The 17,929-nt window shown below is 38.5% G+C and overlaps 1 protein-coding gene across 1 annotated transcript in view; it reads right to left on the bottom strand.

Moving 5' to 3' along the window:
* SYNJ2BP (synaptojanin 2 binding protein) overlaps positions 1 to 17,929 on the bottom strand; it is a 47,185-nt gene that overhangs the window by 16,035 nt on the left and 13,221 nt on the right. The window contains exon 2 of the mRNA XM_066277640.1: positions 6,382 to 6,518. Within this exon, the coding sequence (XP_066133737.1) occupies positions 6,382 to 6,518 (137 nt within the window). The remainder of the gene's footprint in view (positions 1 to 6,381; positions 6,519 to 17,929) is intronic.

The raw sequence follows: 17,929 nt of genomic DNA, 5'->3' as shown, positions 1-17,929 counted from the left end.
GACAAATCCGCTTTCTAATATTTAGCTCCTCTAAGTGTTTTTACAGATTTCAATTCATACTGATTAACCATCAAGTTCTTTAGGCTTTACCCCTAACTATACGTGACAGCCATTTTTTCCATCACCATCTTTACTAACACAGACCAGAGGAGAGAGTCTCACTGTGGTCCCACAATCAGCAGCATTAGCATTAACCTGGGAACATGTTAAAATGGAAAATTACTACATCTTATCCTAGTATTCCATGCTTTAACAAGTCCTCCTGGTGATTGTGAAGTTAGTTAGCTCTAACCTAAACTGCCTGAAACAGTCTTCTAACTGGTCTCTATTCCCAGTCTACTTACCCTATTTAATACATATTCTACTCATCTGAAGATTTCATCAGTGATTTTACATTTCCTGGGGTAGTGATTTAAAAAAAAATATGGCTGTGTTGACCCATTAGAGAAGATAGTAAAGGTAATCCAGTGGGTCAAAACCAGTATTTAATTTTCAAAAAGTGAAATTAGAAGAAAACACAACATATCAGAAAGCATTTGATATAGGAGAAATTAGTACTATTTTTTAAACTATGCTTGAGTTGCGTGTGTGCGTACATGTATGTGCATGCATATGTATTTCCTGTGACAGGTCATAACTGTAAAAGATATTTGCCTACAGCAGTGCTTCTCAAACTTGACTCGCATTCACCTAGGGATCTTGTTACGATGCAGGTCTGGGAAGGCCCCTGAGGCTCTGCATTCTAACAGGCTTCCAGGTGATGGGATCACGGTCTTGGACCTCACTCTTAGTACCAAGAGGTACTCAACTGAGAAATCTTAGAACCCTACTAAACTTGCTACTTCAGCTTCCGTAACTCATGGCATAGTGAGTTTTACTGAACTTGAGATTTGCAACATTACTAGAAAATTCTGCTAATTGTTCAGAGAATTGGGATGGTGGGGGTGGTCTAGGTGTTCTGATGGGAAAACATACAATATTTTGCTTTAACTATGGTTGTTAGCAGTCTTTAAAAATGAATTTCCTATTTCCTGCCTTGGGAAATGAGTAAATTAAGTTAAAAATAGTTTTCTTTGATGATGAATAATTTTGAATTGCCTCAGGACAATCTAACATTATCTCAGGATAATGTTACAGAAAGTCTATAACTATGTAGGATAATACAAAAGTAGATGTATAAGATGTAGAGAAAATCCTGGCCTGTGGTGGTGCAATGGATAAAGGGTCAGCATGGAATACAGAGGTCACCAGTTAAAAACCCTGGGCTTGCCTGGTCCAAGCACACAGGACAACCAGTCAATGAACAACTAAAGTAAACAATGATGAGTTGATACTTCTTTCTACCCTCCTTTAATTCCTCTCTCAGTAAAATCAATAAAATCTTTTTAAAACATGTAGAGAAAAAAAATGGGCTTAATTTATTAAGCACTGACCTCAGATTATACTCTGGATATTTTAATTATCAAACAAGATCCTGAAATGAGTTGCAATTTGGGGGAGGGAGAGTCTCTCTTTCTCTCTCTTTTATCAAAGTTAAAGGAAGAAAAAAAATTATCCAGTTCCAATTAATCAGGCCCAACCAAAAATGTGAATTATGCTATAATTCACTCACAGAGCAACCAACTTACGAGATGCTTACTCTGTGCTAGCTACAGGCCTAAATGCTGGGGTTACAGAGATGAGAAGACAGATTCTTCCCTAGAGGTATTTGTCTAAAGGACATGTTTCAATGTCTCTGCAGCTGATTGGATGAGGATTTCTGCCAGGGTTTTCCTACTGATTTCTAAGCCAGGGGAAGAAACAAGTCTTTCATTTTCTTTTCATTTTCCCCAGCACCCAGCACAGTGCTCTGCAGCCCATCAAGTACCATAGCTGATAGATGTTGATGATTACTCAACTCTTCCAGTCACCAAATTAGTAACTGTTTTTGAAGAGAATATGAAATGCAGCTGACTTAACGGCCCAACCTATGCCTTGCTTGTTATATAAGGGGTTTGGTCAAAATGGCACATTCACCTGGGCAGTATAATCCCCAGCTATATCACCCTGAGCTTCATAAAAATGTATAATTCACTGAGGACTGGCTATTCTTGACTACCCACCTCCCTTCATTTAGGCAGACAAGTAAGCTTACATTTTATTATTTATTTATTTATTTAAAATGCAATTTATTTTTTTAAATTTTTCTTTCTTTCTTTTTTTTTTTACAGAAACAGAGAGAGTCAGAGAGAGGGATAGACAGGGACAGACGGAAAGAAAAGGAGAGAGATGAGAAGCATCAATCATTAGTTTTTCGTTGCGCATTGTGACACCTTAGTTGTTCATTGATTGCTTTCTCATATGTGCCTTGACCATGGGCCTTCAGCAGACCGAATAACCCCTTGCTTGAGCCAGCGACCTTGGGTCCAAGCTGGTGAGCTTTTTGCTCAAACTAGATGAGACCGTGCTTAAGCTGGCAACCTCAGGGTCTCAAACCTGGGTCCTTTGCATCTCAGTCCGACGCTCTATCCACTGCGCCACCGCCTGGTCAGGCTATTTTATTTTTTAAATAAAATTTCCCCAGGTTCCCTGGTAACTATACAAATATTAAACCATCCTTACCATCACACACACAAAAAATGAACTTTGGGTGAGGAATTTCCAGGCCTCATCTCAACTTCAGGTTTGCTCCTCTATTGGTAATAATGTCTTTGTTTCATGATTGTCAGATGTAATAGGGCCTTAAATGTCATTTACATTCATTAAAGAAATTTCTTTTTTGTTTAAACCATCCACAGTGATCACAAAAAATTATATTTCACTTTTCATGAGAAAGGGAAAACTACATAATAAATTATGCAGTTAATTTTAGAATTTGAAACAAAGACAAAACATGGGTGTTTAGAGAGAAATGCAAAGATTAAAATAATGAATAATAACTCACAGAAATCTAAGTCATTTAATGATACTTCTATTATCAATAGTTACCCAAAATGGATATGTGGTAAGGAAGAGGCATATTCTTAGTTTGATTATCTAGTAAAAGTTAAAAGAAAGAGCTGGGGCATATTTTACAACATGGACCCATGTGAGGAGAATAGGAAATCACATAAAAAATAAAAGAAAATATAGGCTAATAAGGAATTTAGCATCACTTTACAGAGACTCCAAAGCCAATAATAAATGAGTATTTAAGTACATCAAAGGGATAAAATAAGTTAAGCACACATGTAAGTGTTTAATAGTTAAGTTCACTTAAGGATTGAGAAAGATGATGAAAAGAGACTTGACTTGGGGTGTTGAATACACAGTGCAATGTACAGATGATGTGCTATAGAATTTTGCACCTGAAACCTATGTAATTTTATTTTATTTATTTATTTATTTATTTATTTATTTATTTATTTATTTTTGTATTTTCCCAAAGTTAGAAGCGGGGAGGCAGTCAGACAGATTCCCACATGCACCTGACTGGGATCCATTCACATATCCACCAGGGGGCAATGCTCTGCCCATCTGGGGCATTGCTCTGTTGCAACCAGAGCCATTCTAGCACCTGAGGCAGAGGCCACAGAGCCATCCTCAGTGCCTGGGCCAACTTTGCTCCAACAGAGCCTTAGCTGCAGGAAGGGAAGAGAGAGACAGAGAGGAAGGAGAGGGGGAAGGGTGGAGAAGCAGATGGGTGCTGCTCCTGTGTGCCCTGGCCGGGAATCAAACCCAGGACTTCCACAAGCAGGGTCGATGCTCTACTACTGAGCCAAACAGCCAGGGTCTCCTATGTAATTTTATTAATCAATGTCACCCCAATAAATCCAATTTAAAAATAAAAAATAAAAATAATAAAAAAGACAGTGAGGGAACTGGATGGTGAGTGAGACAATAGTCACTATTTTTTAAGGAATGAGATCTAGAAAGAATTTTGGACCAACTCTTGGAAGGGAAACTAGAGTCAAAGTCTAGACCTAGATAGAACGTAGAGGATATGCTGGCCACTTTCACCTGTATATGCTCCATCTTTTTCTCTTGCTCTGTCTTCATCTCTCTCCATATTTGACTCACACTTTCCTCTCCTTTCACGTCTTTTCCTTAACTAGACAAAACATAAACTTTCTTTGTAATGTGTTCTATATATATTTACAATACTAAATGTCTTCTTTTTTGTAAATTTTTAAAATTTATTCATTTTAGAGAGGAGAGAAAGAGAATGAGGGAGGAGCAGGAAGCATCAACTCCCATATGTATCTTGACCAGGTAAGCCTGGGGTTTTGAATCGGTGACCTCAGCGTTACAGGTTGACACTTTATCCACTGTACCACCACAGGTCAGGCCTGTAATATTTCTTGTATTTTGATAAAAAGTAAAATCTTCTTTGCTATAAATCTTAAAGTCAAGTGAGCAGAGTTATTTAGACATCTACTTTTCTCCTCACTGACATTTATTACCTACCCTTTTAAAAAATTTGAGTGGCCTTCCAATCATTTCTTTCTCTCTGAGGCAATGGCTCATATAGAAACAGCTTGGCATATCAGTTCATGTCTAATAAATTCTCTCAATTGAGGTTTATGTCCTTTTCTTCCCCTTGTCTAACTCCACTCTTCATAGAAGAACTTTCAGTTTTTATATAAAACTGTACATATAATAAAATCTACTATTAATTCATGGCCCTGGTTGGTTGGCTTAGTGGTAGAGTGCCAGCCTGGCATATAAGTTCCAAGTTTGATTCCTGGTCAGGGCACACAGAAGTGATCATCTGTTTCTCCACCCCTCTCCCTCCCCCTTCTCTTTTTCTCTCTTTTCCCACAGCCATGGCTTGACTGGTTTGAGTGCATCGGCCCTGGGTGCTGAGGATGGCTCTGCTAAAAATAGCTCGGCTGTGAGCATGGCCCCGAATGGGCAGAGTATTGGCCCCAGATGGAGGTTGCCGAGTGGATCCCAGTTAGGGTGCATGTGGGAGTCTGTTTCTCTATCTCCCCTCCTTTCACATGGAAAAGAAAAAGAAATCTACTATTAATTCACCATGCAACTTTTTGTTTAGGACAACTAATCCTAGACCCCTATTTACTTTTAGAAGACAGTACAGTATACTGATTAAGAGTACAGGCTCCAAATTCAGACAGACCAAAGTTTTAGTCCTCTGCTATTACTACTTCTGTGACCCTTGGCAAGCTGCTTGACTGTATGTACCAACCCCATAGCTTTCTTAGCTGCAAAATAGGCATAATAATTATACCCATCTCAAAGGATTATTACAACATTAAATAAGTTTATAATTCTCAGCATATTGCTTAGCATAAAGAACTCAAAAACTTCTAACCATTCCCATTTTTCAATAATCTACCTTTAACCAAAGCTTTTCAAATAAGATGGCTCTCTTCTTAATCCCTATACTTTTCAAGTCCCTCTGTGTCAAAGTATTGGACTGCAGAGTTTCTAACTACATGCTATACCTTTATTTTAACCTGTCTTAAATTTTCCTTAATGTACCACTCAAATTGATGTCATATTTTTAGAATGTCTTTCTCCTTGGAGTTATAGAAAATTATCTGCTTAACTTCTCAATATTGTTTGAGATAAAAAATCTCAACAGATTAAGAAACAGGGTCTAGAATCTTAATGGACAGAAAAGAGGCAAAATGGTCAGTGAGAAGGACTAAAACGGGATATTACCATTCATGATACTTTATTTATATTCTGATCAGCCAATCTTGCTGGGTTTGCCTGAATTCAGTAACTTGTTTTATTTGTTAAATACATACTGAACACTGTGCCAGAACGTAAAAGGTTAAAATAAGATGTGGTCACTAACTTGAGGAACTTCCAGAAAATAATAAAATTAACAGTTACCATGTAGTAAGGGTCTTCCTAGAGATGTTAGCAGAGTGAAACGGGGGCACAATGGACAGATATCTAAATCAGGCTGCATTCCAATATTTTATCTTAATAATGGGTGAGAAAAGGCTCTAAGTCTAAAAAGAACACTTAAGTCCTACCTACCCCCTTTTTTTTTTTTTTTTTTGCCAATTTTGGTGTAAAGGAAGACATATCATGTTTTAATCTACAAAAAGGAAGTGATAAAGTATAATGGAAGAACAACAAAAATTGTGGATTTTAAGTGCCTCCCCCACCCAGCAGTCCCTGACCCTCCCTCTTCCATGCTTTTTGAACTTGGGTAAGTAACTTCACATTCTGGACTTACTTTTGCCTTGTCTATCAAGCAAGGTAATAGACTCCATATGTTATCAGTGGGCTGGGAAAGATCAAGGCACCTCCCATTAAACTCTACAATTTGGAAATTTCCTGATCCAAAAAGGCAGGGAGGACTCTTCCCAAGGAAGGGGCTAGCAGTAGAAAGTAGGGTCTAGGGAGCAAGGGGCAGTGAAGGAGGCCGAAGCCAGTTCTCACCGAGAGGATCTTATCACCCTCCTGGAGCCGCCCATCCTGGGCCGCAGCCCCATTCTGTTTGATGCGACTGACGTAGATGCCACTGTCGTTGGAGACATACTGCTGATCTGTCCCACCGACGATGTTGAAGCCCAGCCCTGAGAAAATCATGGAGGAGTTGTGAAGGAGATAGGAGTGAAGAAAAAGAAAGGATTAGAGAAGAGAAAGAGAGAGAGGAAAGGCCTAACGGAGAGGGGAGGCTGGTGAGTCAGACTGCTGATACAGCTGGTGAATAATCACGGGCAAGGTCAGTGAATACAGTATGACCAACAGAAGTCAAGAGTATCTAGAGTTGCCCACTCAGATCAGGTAGAACTAAAAATACAAACACAGTGATCAACATGGTTTGTTGACTATTAAAAAAAATGTCTAAGCTAACTCAGTGAAAGAATATGGTGATTCTTATAAGATGTGCTTCCGTTTACACTTGCTTCTGATTCTGTTGATGGCATTCAGTGGACCCAATTATCGACTTCCTGTTATTAATGTAACAGGGTTAGCCATGCTCATGAGAAGAAGCCACATTTTTAACTAATTAGCAAATAAACTATTCCTAAATTAATGGGAGAGCGATTCCTAATCAAACTTTCCCTTCCATACTTCTCCCAAACTTTGGAAGAGTTTGTGTTCGGTGATATTTTGGAAATGATATTAGGAATCTTATTATTATTTTTTTTTTGAGTTGAGGGGGCGGTAGTGTTAAGTGTTGGCAGGAACTGGTAAATAAAAGATAACTGATGCTTCATGACAGAGCTAAATTGCCAAATTCACTCTTCGTTCTTTGTCTGCCTCAGTGCAAACAACTTGGTACTTTGGTAAGTGATTGCTAAATTTTATTTGCAGTAGAAAACTGACTACTCAGTGATGAACAACTCCTCATTTCCCCTTCTCCCCAGCCCGTGGCAACTACCATTCTATTTTTTGCTTCTAGGAGTGACTAAGTTAAATGAACATAAAATTTCAGTTACCCAAGACGAGTTGAGTTCTAAATCTGATGTACAACATTGTGCTTATAAATAACAGTTTATTTTACACTTAAAAATATATTGAGAGTAGATACCATTTAAGTGTTAACACAATTAAATTAAACAACAAACAAACAGAAAAAAACGTGAGTTGTGGGAAGGATTTCAGTTTACTAAAACCACTGTTATAAAGGGATTTTACCTATGCATTAAAAAGAAAAGAAAAAGGCCCTGGCTGGATAACTCAGTTGGTTGCAGTATCGTCCTGATATGCCAGGTTGTGGGTTCGATCCCCAGGCCGGGTATGTACAAGAATCAACCAGTGAATGCATGAATTAGTGGAACAATTCATGTTTGTCTGATCCTCCCTTTCTCCAACTCCCTCTTCCTCTCTTTCTCTAAAATCAATACATTTTTTAAAAAGAAAGAAAGAAAGAAAAAAGTAACTTCCCTAGGGTTATCTTTGCATCAGGTACTGTAGAATTCAAGACAGTGCAAAGAAAAAGGATATAGTTTGGAAACAAAACATCAAAATCTGGTAGCACAATTGGAAGAACAGACATAATCACTAACCTACTACTAGCTACAATAGAAAGCAGATACTTAGAGACATATGTGGGTTTTCTAAAAGTTCTCACTGGTGGAGTAAGAGCCTACATGTAAAAAGCGTATTAATATAAGCACTAGAAAGTTAATCTGTGGTTTAAGGGAACACATGGCTGAAGAGAGAAGCAGCAGGACATATTTAACTGAAATAGCATAAGCTGTGCACAGAACATCTGCAGCTAGAGAATAAAAAGAAGGATTTAAGACGCATGAGAGCAAAAACTACTTTTGGAATATGACTTTCAGCTTCCTTAAAAGGTGGAGTATAAAAAATTTAAGTTACTACATGGTTTCTCTTAGAACACCTTTAATTTGTATTATAGTGGGTAGCAGGTATTGGAAAGGGGTGGTGGTAGTTTTTTGAGGTGAGATGGAAAGCCTACCTTATGGAAAGCTTTGAAATGACTTCAGAACTGTGACAGGTCTGAATTAAAAGAAAGGAATAAAAGTCCATTCCTCTACTAATAGAACAAAGCGAGACTGGAACTCAAACTTTAAGTATGTCTATGCCCGTGAACCATGCATTTCTCGTGAGTAATTTCTAGAGTGGTATTTGTAATAAGCAATGATCAGTCCAGCACATGTACCAACTGCAAGAAGTGAAAATAAAAGGGGAAGGACTATCCCAGTACATATCCGCTGATTATCAGCTGTGCCCTAGAATAATCCTCCAAAAACAGGATGGATCACATATCCATAGCAGTCTTGATATACACCTGTGATCAAAATATTTCCCTTCAATCAGAAAAGCATCTCAGCTTGAACCAATGTGGACACATTATTTATAAAGAATGATAGAAGAATGTTAATTGCAGCATGTTTTGTGAAAGTGTGGAACTGATGTTAATTTAGGTTTCCATCCTTTGGGGATTAGATAACTAATAAAATTAAAAGTTGGAAGCACTGAATAACCCTATATAAAGTAACAGAAATTTAAAATGTAATGCTGACAGTGAGGGCACATTATAGGAACAGACTGATGCCCCCCCCCCTAAAATCAGTAAATGAAAAAAATTAAAATGGAATGCTGATATTGCCAGGCTTGCCATGGCACAGTGGATAAATCCTTGACCTGGAATGCTGACGTTGTCGGTTTGAAGCCCTGGGCTTGCCCAGTCAAGGCACAGCAACAATCCATCAGTGAACTAAAGTGAAGCAGCTATGAGTTGATACTTCTTGCTCTTCCACTCCTTTCTCTCCTCTCTCTGTTAAATCAAGGAATAAAATCTTCTAAAAAAATGTAATGCTGATATTAATAGCACATATCTTTTGATAAATTAAAAACCCATGCAACAGACTGGCAATAGCCAGAGGGAATGGGGGGCTTGTTGGAGGTAGGAGGAGAGGGTCAAGTCGGTGAATAGGTGTGGAAAAGACTGCATGGAGCACGGGGGGCATGATGTGGCATGTTGACGGTGTTATAATGACTCGTTCACTTGAAACCATGTCAACACAATAAAGTAAAAAATAAATTTTAAAAAGCCCATGCACACAAAATACTATTACGTATTTACAAAAAAATGCATGCATATCTAAGGACACATGGAGAAATACCAGAGTGGGTAACTATATATTAGGGAAGGATTCAAGATGAGGTTAGAAATAAAGGGTACAATTAGACCCCCAAAAAGGATCTTGCATGTCCTGATGATGAAAAGGATCTTGCATGTACCGATGATGACCATGTTATAGAGTTAAAAGATATAATTAATTCAGTTATCAGCAACCACAATGGGAGTTATGGGAAGAGGGCAAAGAAAAATACCTAGACTCAACAGACTAAAAAAAAATTTTAAATGTGGTATGAACCAAAATATCTAAACTGGAGTCACTATTAGGGGACCTAAAATGGAATCAGGATGCCATTAAGAAAGTGAGGCCTATGTAGACTAGACAGACACATTTGTGCTTCAGCTCTCAAGTGGTTATTGCTGCTAAATCTGTTGCTAAACTCAGCTTAAGGCTGAGTCCTAACTCTCCTGGAACAACTGCTGCATGGACAATGTGGACTTGACCTTTTTCTTGCAGTTTGTGCCTCCCTTGTTTGCATATTAGAACTAACCAAGCCTTATTAACCCAGCCAGTAATCCTTCCTTTGCATTACATTTTGTGACTTTTGCCTTTATGAACCTTTTCTTTGTTCTCCCTGGGGCACAATTTAGGTTGCTACCTGAATCCCTGTATCCTGGGCTGCAGCTTCCTATAGTCTAGAATGAACTTTAGTTTATAGTGGTGAGATTAAAATGGGTTGCTTACTCTCGCTTAGAAGTCTCAAAGGTAGAACAAAGTAAATGTGGTGTAAGAATGACACCTTCTTCCCCACAGGACTGGGAGAGAAGAGTGTGTGTGTTTAAGAGCCTTGGAAAGTTAAACAAGAAATGCCTTCTTGTAGACTCCTCCTGTTACCAGGTCTGAATCTTGCACTTGTTTATGAGTAAGAGCAGTAATAGCAGCAGCAACACCTAATATTTAGTGAGCATTGATATGTTGTATACTTTACATATATTATCTCTCTTGATCTTTCCTACAAACACATGAAGTGGTTATTACATTTTCCAAATGAATTTAAAGGTGAGGCATAAAGAGATTAGCTAACTTTACAGAAGGTAAGTTAGCTCTTTGCCAAGCCAAGTCAAGGCACTAGTCCTGATGTTTGATTCCAAAGTGTGAGTTTCAAACCATTTTGCTATACTGTATCTTTGTAGAAAATACGAACAACTGTCTTAGAAAAAAGTCTTTGGGCTGCCTCTGAATAAGAAATGTTGGGATAACTGTTGTAGAACAATCCCCAAGGGTAATATATTACAGGTGAAGAGTTGGTCATTCTGGAGCAGGGTTCGGGAACCTATGGCTCACAAGCCAGATGTGGCTCTATTGATGGCTGCATCTGGCTCGCAGACAAGGCTTTAATAAAAAAATAATAATGTTAAAAATATAAAACATTCTCATGTATTACAATCCATTCATTTCCTACCGCTCATGTTCATGGTTGCGGGTGGCTGGAGCCAATCACAGCTGTCCTCCGGGACAACACCAAATTTTTATTGGATAATGCATAATGTACTCGGGCTCTCACGGAATTACATTTTAAAATATGTGGCATTCATGGCTCTCTCAGCCAAAAAGGTTCCCGACTCCTGTTCTGAGTGTCACCTTAGTCAGGGTCCTTATTACTTACTTTCAGGCCAGAAAAAGAAAAATCATTCCTTTCATTCAGATTCCTGTCTATTAAATCTAAGTTATAAAAGACCAGTGTTTAACAATCTGTTGATCTAGAAGTGATAATTCTGAACATAATTAAAATGAAACAAAATAGTCCATTAACACCAATGATAACAGCCACTTGTTGAGTTATGAACAACAAATTGACAAACGCTCTACTTCCCCCTATTTATCTGCAAGCTTTTCTACCCCAAGATATTCTTATAATTCCGCCTAGACATCAATCCAACTCTACTGAACACAACCTACTATTTATTTTGTTGTAAAATAAACATAACATAAAATTAAACTGTATTGGACACACAACTTGCTGTTTGCTTAGTAGTAAAATATATGTATCATAAAATTTAACATTTTGCCCTGGCCGGTTGGCTCAGTGGTAGAGCGTCAGCCTGGCATGCAGGAGTCCTGGGTTCGATTCCCGGCCAGGGCACACAGGAGAAGCGCCCATCTGCTTCTCCACCCCTTCCCCTCTCCTTCCTCTCTGTCTCTCTCTTCCCCTCCCACAGCCAAGGCTCCATTGGAGCAAAGTTTGCCCGGGTGCTGAGGATGGCTCTGTGGCCTCTGCCTCAGGCACTAGAATGGCTCTGATTGCTGCAGAGCGAAGCCCCAAGATGGGCAGAGCATCGCCCCCTGGTGGGCGTGCCAGGTGGATCCTGGTCGGGTGCATGTGGGAGTCTGTCTGACTGCCTCCCCGTTTCCAGCTTCAGAAAAATACAAAAAAAAAAAAAAATTAACATTTTAACTTAGTTAATGCCACTTAGTTAATGTCATTAAGTACACTCGTAATGTTGTACAACCATCACCACTATACATATCCGGAACTTTTTATCATACCAAATTCTGACAATCCAGAATGAAAATGCTCAATGACTCACTTGATAATTCAGTCGAGATCCACTTAGGACATACGTCATATATAGGGTTGAACTACCCCTGAACTGAATGTTACTTCAGAACCATCCCAGAAAAGCTTCCAAAGAGGCCTTAAAGAAATCAAACTCACCTGAAAGTTACTTAACTGCCTGCCAAAACAAAGCTCAACAATGTAGCATTAATAATGTACAAAAACAAAATGCAGATACTCAATGTAATATTCACAGAATCCAAAATTTAATTAAAAATTAACTGCAAAGAAGTAAGAAAACATGACCCATCATCAAGAGAAAAACCACTCAATAGAAATAGACCAGAAAAAATAGAGGATGGCAGGTGAGGATGTTTAAAAGGTCATTATAACTAGATGAAAATAATTAAAGTCAAACATAATGAGAAAATGGAAGATTTTTTTCAAGTCCTTAATCCATTTGAATTGCTTTTGTATATGGTGTAAGATGGCAGTTCAGTTTCATTCTTCTGTATTTGGCTGTCCAGCTTCTCCAACATGATTTATTAAAGAGACTATCCTTTTCCCATTCTATATTCTTAGCATCTTTGTAATAAATTGACTATAGATGCCTGAGTTTACTTCTGGACTCTGTATTGTGCTGCACTGATCTATATATGAAAATAGAAGAATCTATAAAAAATATTTAAAAAATCCATCTGAAATGAAAAATACACCAAATGTGATTAACATCAAACAATACCATAAAAGAAAAGATCAGTGGCCCTGACTGGTGGCTCAGTGGATAGAACACCTGCCCCACATATGAATGTCCTGGGTTCGATTCCTGGTCAGAGCACATAGGAGAAGTGACCATCTGCTTCTCCCACCCCTCACTCTCCTCCTTCTTTCCTTCTTTTCCCAAGCCAGTGGCTCAATTCATTTGGTTGTCGCCTCACGCACTGAGGATAGCTCCACTGGAGCACATCAGACTCAGGCACGAAAAATAGCTCTGTACTCAAGCATCAGCCCCAGATGGGGTTGCCAGGTAGCTCCAGGTTGGGGCACATGTGCGAGTCTGCCTCACTGTCTTCCCTCCACTCATCTAAAAAAGAAAAAAGAAAAGAAAGAATAAAAAGGAACTACAGAAAAAATGAATTCAGTAAAGTAGTAGATTACAAAATAAATATCCAGAAGTCAGCTGCATTTTTATACACCAATAAAGAACTATCAGAAAGGGAAACTGAGAAAACAATCCCATTTACAGTTGCAGTAAAAAAAGTAATCTGGGAATAAATTTAACCAAAGATGTAAAAGACCTGTACTTGACTTGATCAGTGGTGGCACAGTGGGTAGAGCATTGGACTGGGATGCGAAGGACCCAGGTTTGAAACCCCGAAGTCACTGGCTTGAGCCTAAAGGTCACTGGCTTGGGCAAGGGGTCACTCGCTCTGCTGTAATCCACTGGTCAAGGCACATATGAGAAAGCAGTCAATGAACAACTAAGGAGACACAATGAAGAACTGATGCTTTTCATCTCTCTCTCTCCCCTGTCTGTATCCCTATCTGTCTCTCTCTCTGTCTCTGTCACACACACACAAACACACAAACGACCTGTACTTGGAAAACTATAAGATACTGAAGAAAGAAACTGAAGAAGATACAAACAAGTGGAAACATACACAGGGTTCATGGATAAGAAGAATTAACATCATTAAAATGTCCATACTACCCAAAGCAATTTACAGATTCAGTGCAATTCCTATCAAGATTCCAATGGTGTATTTCACAAAACTAGAACAAATATTCCAAAAATGTATATGGAACCACAAAAGACCCTGAGTAGCCACAGCAAACTTGAAAAAGAAGGGCGAGTTGGAGAAGTCACACTACCTGATATCAAACTATGTATACTACAAGTCCGCAGTAACCAAAACAGCTTGTTACTGACATAAAAACAGACATATAGATCAATGGAACAAAACAGAGAGCTCAGAAATAAACACATACTTTTATGGGTTGTGAAGACCCTCCTAGTGAAAGCCAGTATTGAGCTCTGGCTCTCATGAGAACCTGCAAGCAGCACTAGCTCCCCTGTTTTGGGCAACTGGCATGGGTACCATCTCCCCTGCATACCTGGGTTAGTTTAGCCTTGGTTCCAAGGCGCTCCTAGCTCAGGCACCCAGAAGACCGCCTTGTAGGGCACGGGCTAGCTAACACAACAAGTTGACATCACCACACTGATGCAACAGTTGATGTAATATTGGCTCTATACCACTACTATCCCTAAGCCCTTTATCTACCTGTACCAACGCTGCTAGACAAAACAAAACAAACAAAAACCATCAGAATTCAAAATAAACACTGAAAAAACAAAAAACTCATCAAAAACAAAAATAACAGCAACAATAAAAACATCAAAAACAACAACAACAACAACAAAAAAAAACAACAAAAATAAAACAATAAAATATTTAAAAATGTACCATGCTGCTCCTTGTTCTTTTCTTCACATTGGGGATCTCACCACCTAAATCATCCCTTGTGGAGCAGGTATACTTCAACATGGGTCAATTAATATTTGACAAAGGAGGTAAAAACATACCCTAGAGTAAAAACAGTCTATTCTATTCAATAAATGGTATTGGGAATACTGGACCGATATGTGCAAAAAATGAGACCGGACCATCTTAAACCATACAAAAGAATATACTCAAATGGATTAAAGACTTAAATGTTAGATTTAAACCATAGGAATCCTATAAGAAAAGATAGGCAGTAAAATTTCATACATTTCTTGTAGCAACCTTTTTTCTGATATATCTCCTTGGGCCAGGGAAACAAAAGAAAAAAATGAACAAATGGGACTACATCGAACTAAGGCTTTTAGCACGGTAATAGAAAGCATCAACAAAATGAAAAGAAATCCCACTGAGTGAGAGAACACAGTCACCAATGATACATCTGATAAGGGGTTAATGTCCAAAATTTATAAAGAACTTCTAAAACTCACCAAAAAAACTCCAATTGAATTAAAAGATGGGCCAAGATCCTGAATAGATACTTCTCCAAAGAGAACACATCGATGGCCAATGGACATATGCAAAGATGCTCAGTGTCACTAATCATGAGAGAAATGCAAGTTAAAACCTCAATGAGATATCACCTCACACTTGTTAGAATGGCTAGCATCAATAAACTCACAAACAACAAATGTTAGCAAGGAGGTGGAGAAAATGGAACCCTCCTGAATTGTTGGGAATGCAGACTGGTGCAGCCACTGTATAAAAAGCAGTATAGAGTTACCTCAAAAAAAATTAAAAACAGAACTGCCTTATGACCCAGCAATTCCATTCCTACAAATATATCCAAAAACCCTGAAGCACTAACTGAAAGAATATATGTACCCCTATGTTCACTGCAGCATTATTCACAATAGCCAAGATTTGGAATCAGCCCAAGTGGCCAAGTGTATAAAAAAGCTGTGGTACATTTGCATAATATGTAGAATACTACTTGGCTGTAAAAAAGAAGGAAATCCTATTCTTTTGCAACAGCATGGATGAACCTAGAGAGCATTATGCTAAGTAAAATAAGCCAGTCAGAGAAAGTACCATATCATTTCACTCATATAAGAAATCTAATGAACAAAATAAACTAATAAACAAAAGAGAAATACTCACAAATACAGAGAACAGACCGACAGCTGTCAGAGGGGAGAGGGTTTGGGGGACTGAGTGAAAAGATAAAGGGATTAAGCAATAAAAACAAAAACAACTCACACACACAACAATATGGTGATTACCAGAGAGAAAGCGGAATGGAAGAGATAGAAGAGGAAATAGAAGTGATAAATGATGATGGAAGGAGACTTGACTTGGGGTGGTGAACACAATACAACATTCAGGATATGGGGCCCTGGCAGGTTGGCTCAGTGGTAGAGCATCAGCCCAGCATGTGGAAGTCCCGGATTTGATTCCCAGCCAGGGCACACAGAAGAAGTGCCCATCTGCTTCTCCACCCTTCCTCTTCTCCTTTCTTTCTATCTCTCTCTTCCCCTCCCTCAGCCATGGCTCCATTGGAGCAAAGTTGGCCTGGGCGCTGAGGATGGCTCCATGGCTTCCACTTCAAGCACTAGAATGGCTCCAATTGCAGTGGAGCAATGCCCCAGATGGGCAGAGCATCACCCCTCTAGCGGGTATGCCAGATGGATCTGGGCCGGGCACATGTGGGAGTCTGTCTGACTGCCTCTCTGCTTCTAACTTCTAACTTCAGAAAAATACACACACACACACACACACACACACACACAGAATATGTATTATATAGAATTGTACACCTGAAACCTATATAATTTTATTAACCAGTGTCACCCCAATAAATTAAATAAAATTAAAAAAAGAAACCACAATCAGATGTGTGAAATTAGCAAGTGGTTTAATATACATGTTACTAGAGTTCCAGAAGAAGAAAAAGAAAAACAGTAAATAATTTGAACAAACAACTGGCTCAAATTTGATGAAAAGAATAAACAAATAGGTCCAAGAAGCTCAACAAACTCCAATCAGGATAAACACAAAAGAAACCAGCAGCAAGGCATATCATAATCATATTGCTCAAAACCAGGTATAAAGAGAAAAATCTTAAAAGTAGTGAGAGCATAAAAGTTTCGAAACATTACAGCCAAGAAATAAATAAAGATAAGAATGACAAGAGACTTCTGGAAAACTGCAAGTCAGAAAAGAAAACTACAAGTAAACTTAGAATTCTTAAAATGCTAAAAGAAAACCAGTGAATATAGCCTTCAAAAAATAAAGCAACATAAACACTTTTTTAGAAAAACAAAAGCTGGGAGAATTTATTGCAAGCAGATCTATACCATGACAAATGTTAAAGAAGATTCTTCAGGCAAAAGAAAAATAATACTGAATGGAAACTTGGATCTATGTGAAGAAATGAATACCACCAGGAATCATAAATGAATGAGTAAATACAAATTAAAATTAAAGCCTGACCAGGTGGTGACTCAGGGGATAGAGCACTGACCTAGGACACCGAAGACCCAGGTTTGAAATCCCAAGGTCACTAGCTCGAGCATGGGCTCATCTGGCTTGAACACAGAGTTGCCAAAACAAACAAAAATACAAATTAAAATAAAAAATATGGACACATATACTAGGCAGCTGGATTGGCCCTATAAGTATCATAAAAAGTAGACTTCAGAATAAGGAATATTACTTACAAGGAATAAAAAAGAACATTTGCTAACGAAAAAGGATTCAACATGAGGACATTAAAACACTAAGCATGAATATATTCAATAACAGAACCTGAATATCAATGAAGCAAACTACAAGAAAAGGGCATCAAAAATGACAGTTGCAGATTTCAACACCTCTCAGTAATTGATAGAAGAGGTAAACAGAAAAATCAGTAAAAATACAGAATGCTTGAACAATACTAAGAACCAACTTGACTTAATTTTCCTTCTACAGCAGTGGTCCCCAACCCCTGGGCTGCGGACCGGTACCGTTCCGCAGAGAAAGAATAAATAACCTACATTATTTCTGTTTTATTTATATTTAAGTCTGAGTAATGTTTTATTTTTAAAAAATGACCAGATTCCCTCTGTTACATCCATCTAAGACTCACTCTTGATGCTTGTCTCAGTCACATGATACATTTATCCGTCCCACCCTAAAGGCCGGTCCGTGAAAATATTTTCTGACATTAAACCGGTCCGTGGCCCAAAAAAGGTTGGGGACCACTGTGCTACAGAACACCACACTCAACTCTAGAAGAAACCTTCTTTCTAGTGCACAGGTAATGTTCACAAAGATTGACTGCAGGCTGATCCATAAAGTAAGTCTCAGTAAATTTCCCCCTTTCC

This window comes from Saccopteryx bilineata, chromosome 4, assembly GCF_036850765.1.
Source record: "Saccopteryx bilineata isolate mSacBil1 chromosome 4, mSacBil1_pri_phased_curated, whole genome shotgun sequence".
In the NCBI taxonomy this organism is placed as follows: Eukaryota; Metazoa; Chordata; class Mammalia; order Chiroptera; family Emballonuridae; genus Saccopteryx; species Saccopteryx bilineata.
This window is presented reverse-complemented; position numbering and strand designations above follow the sequence as displayed.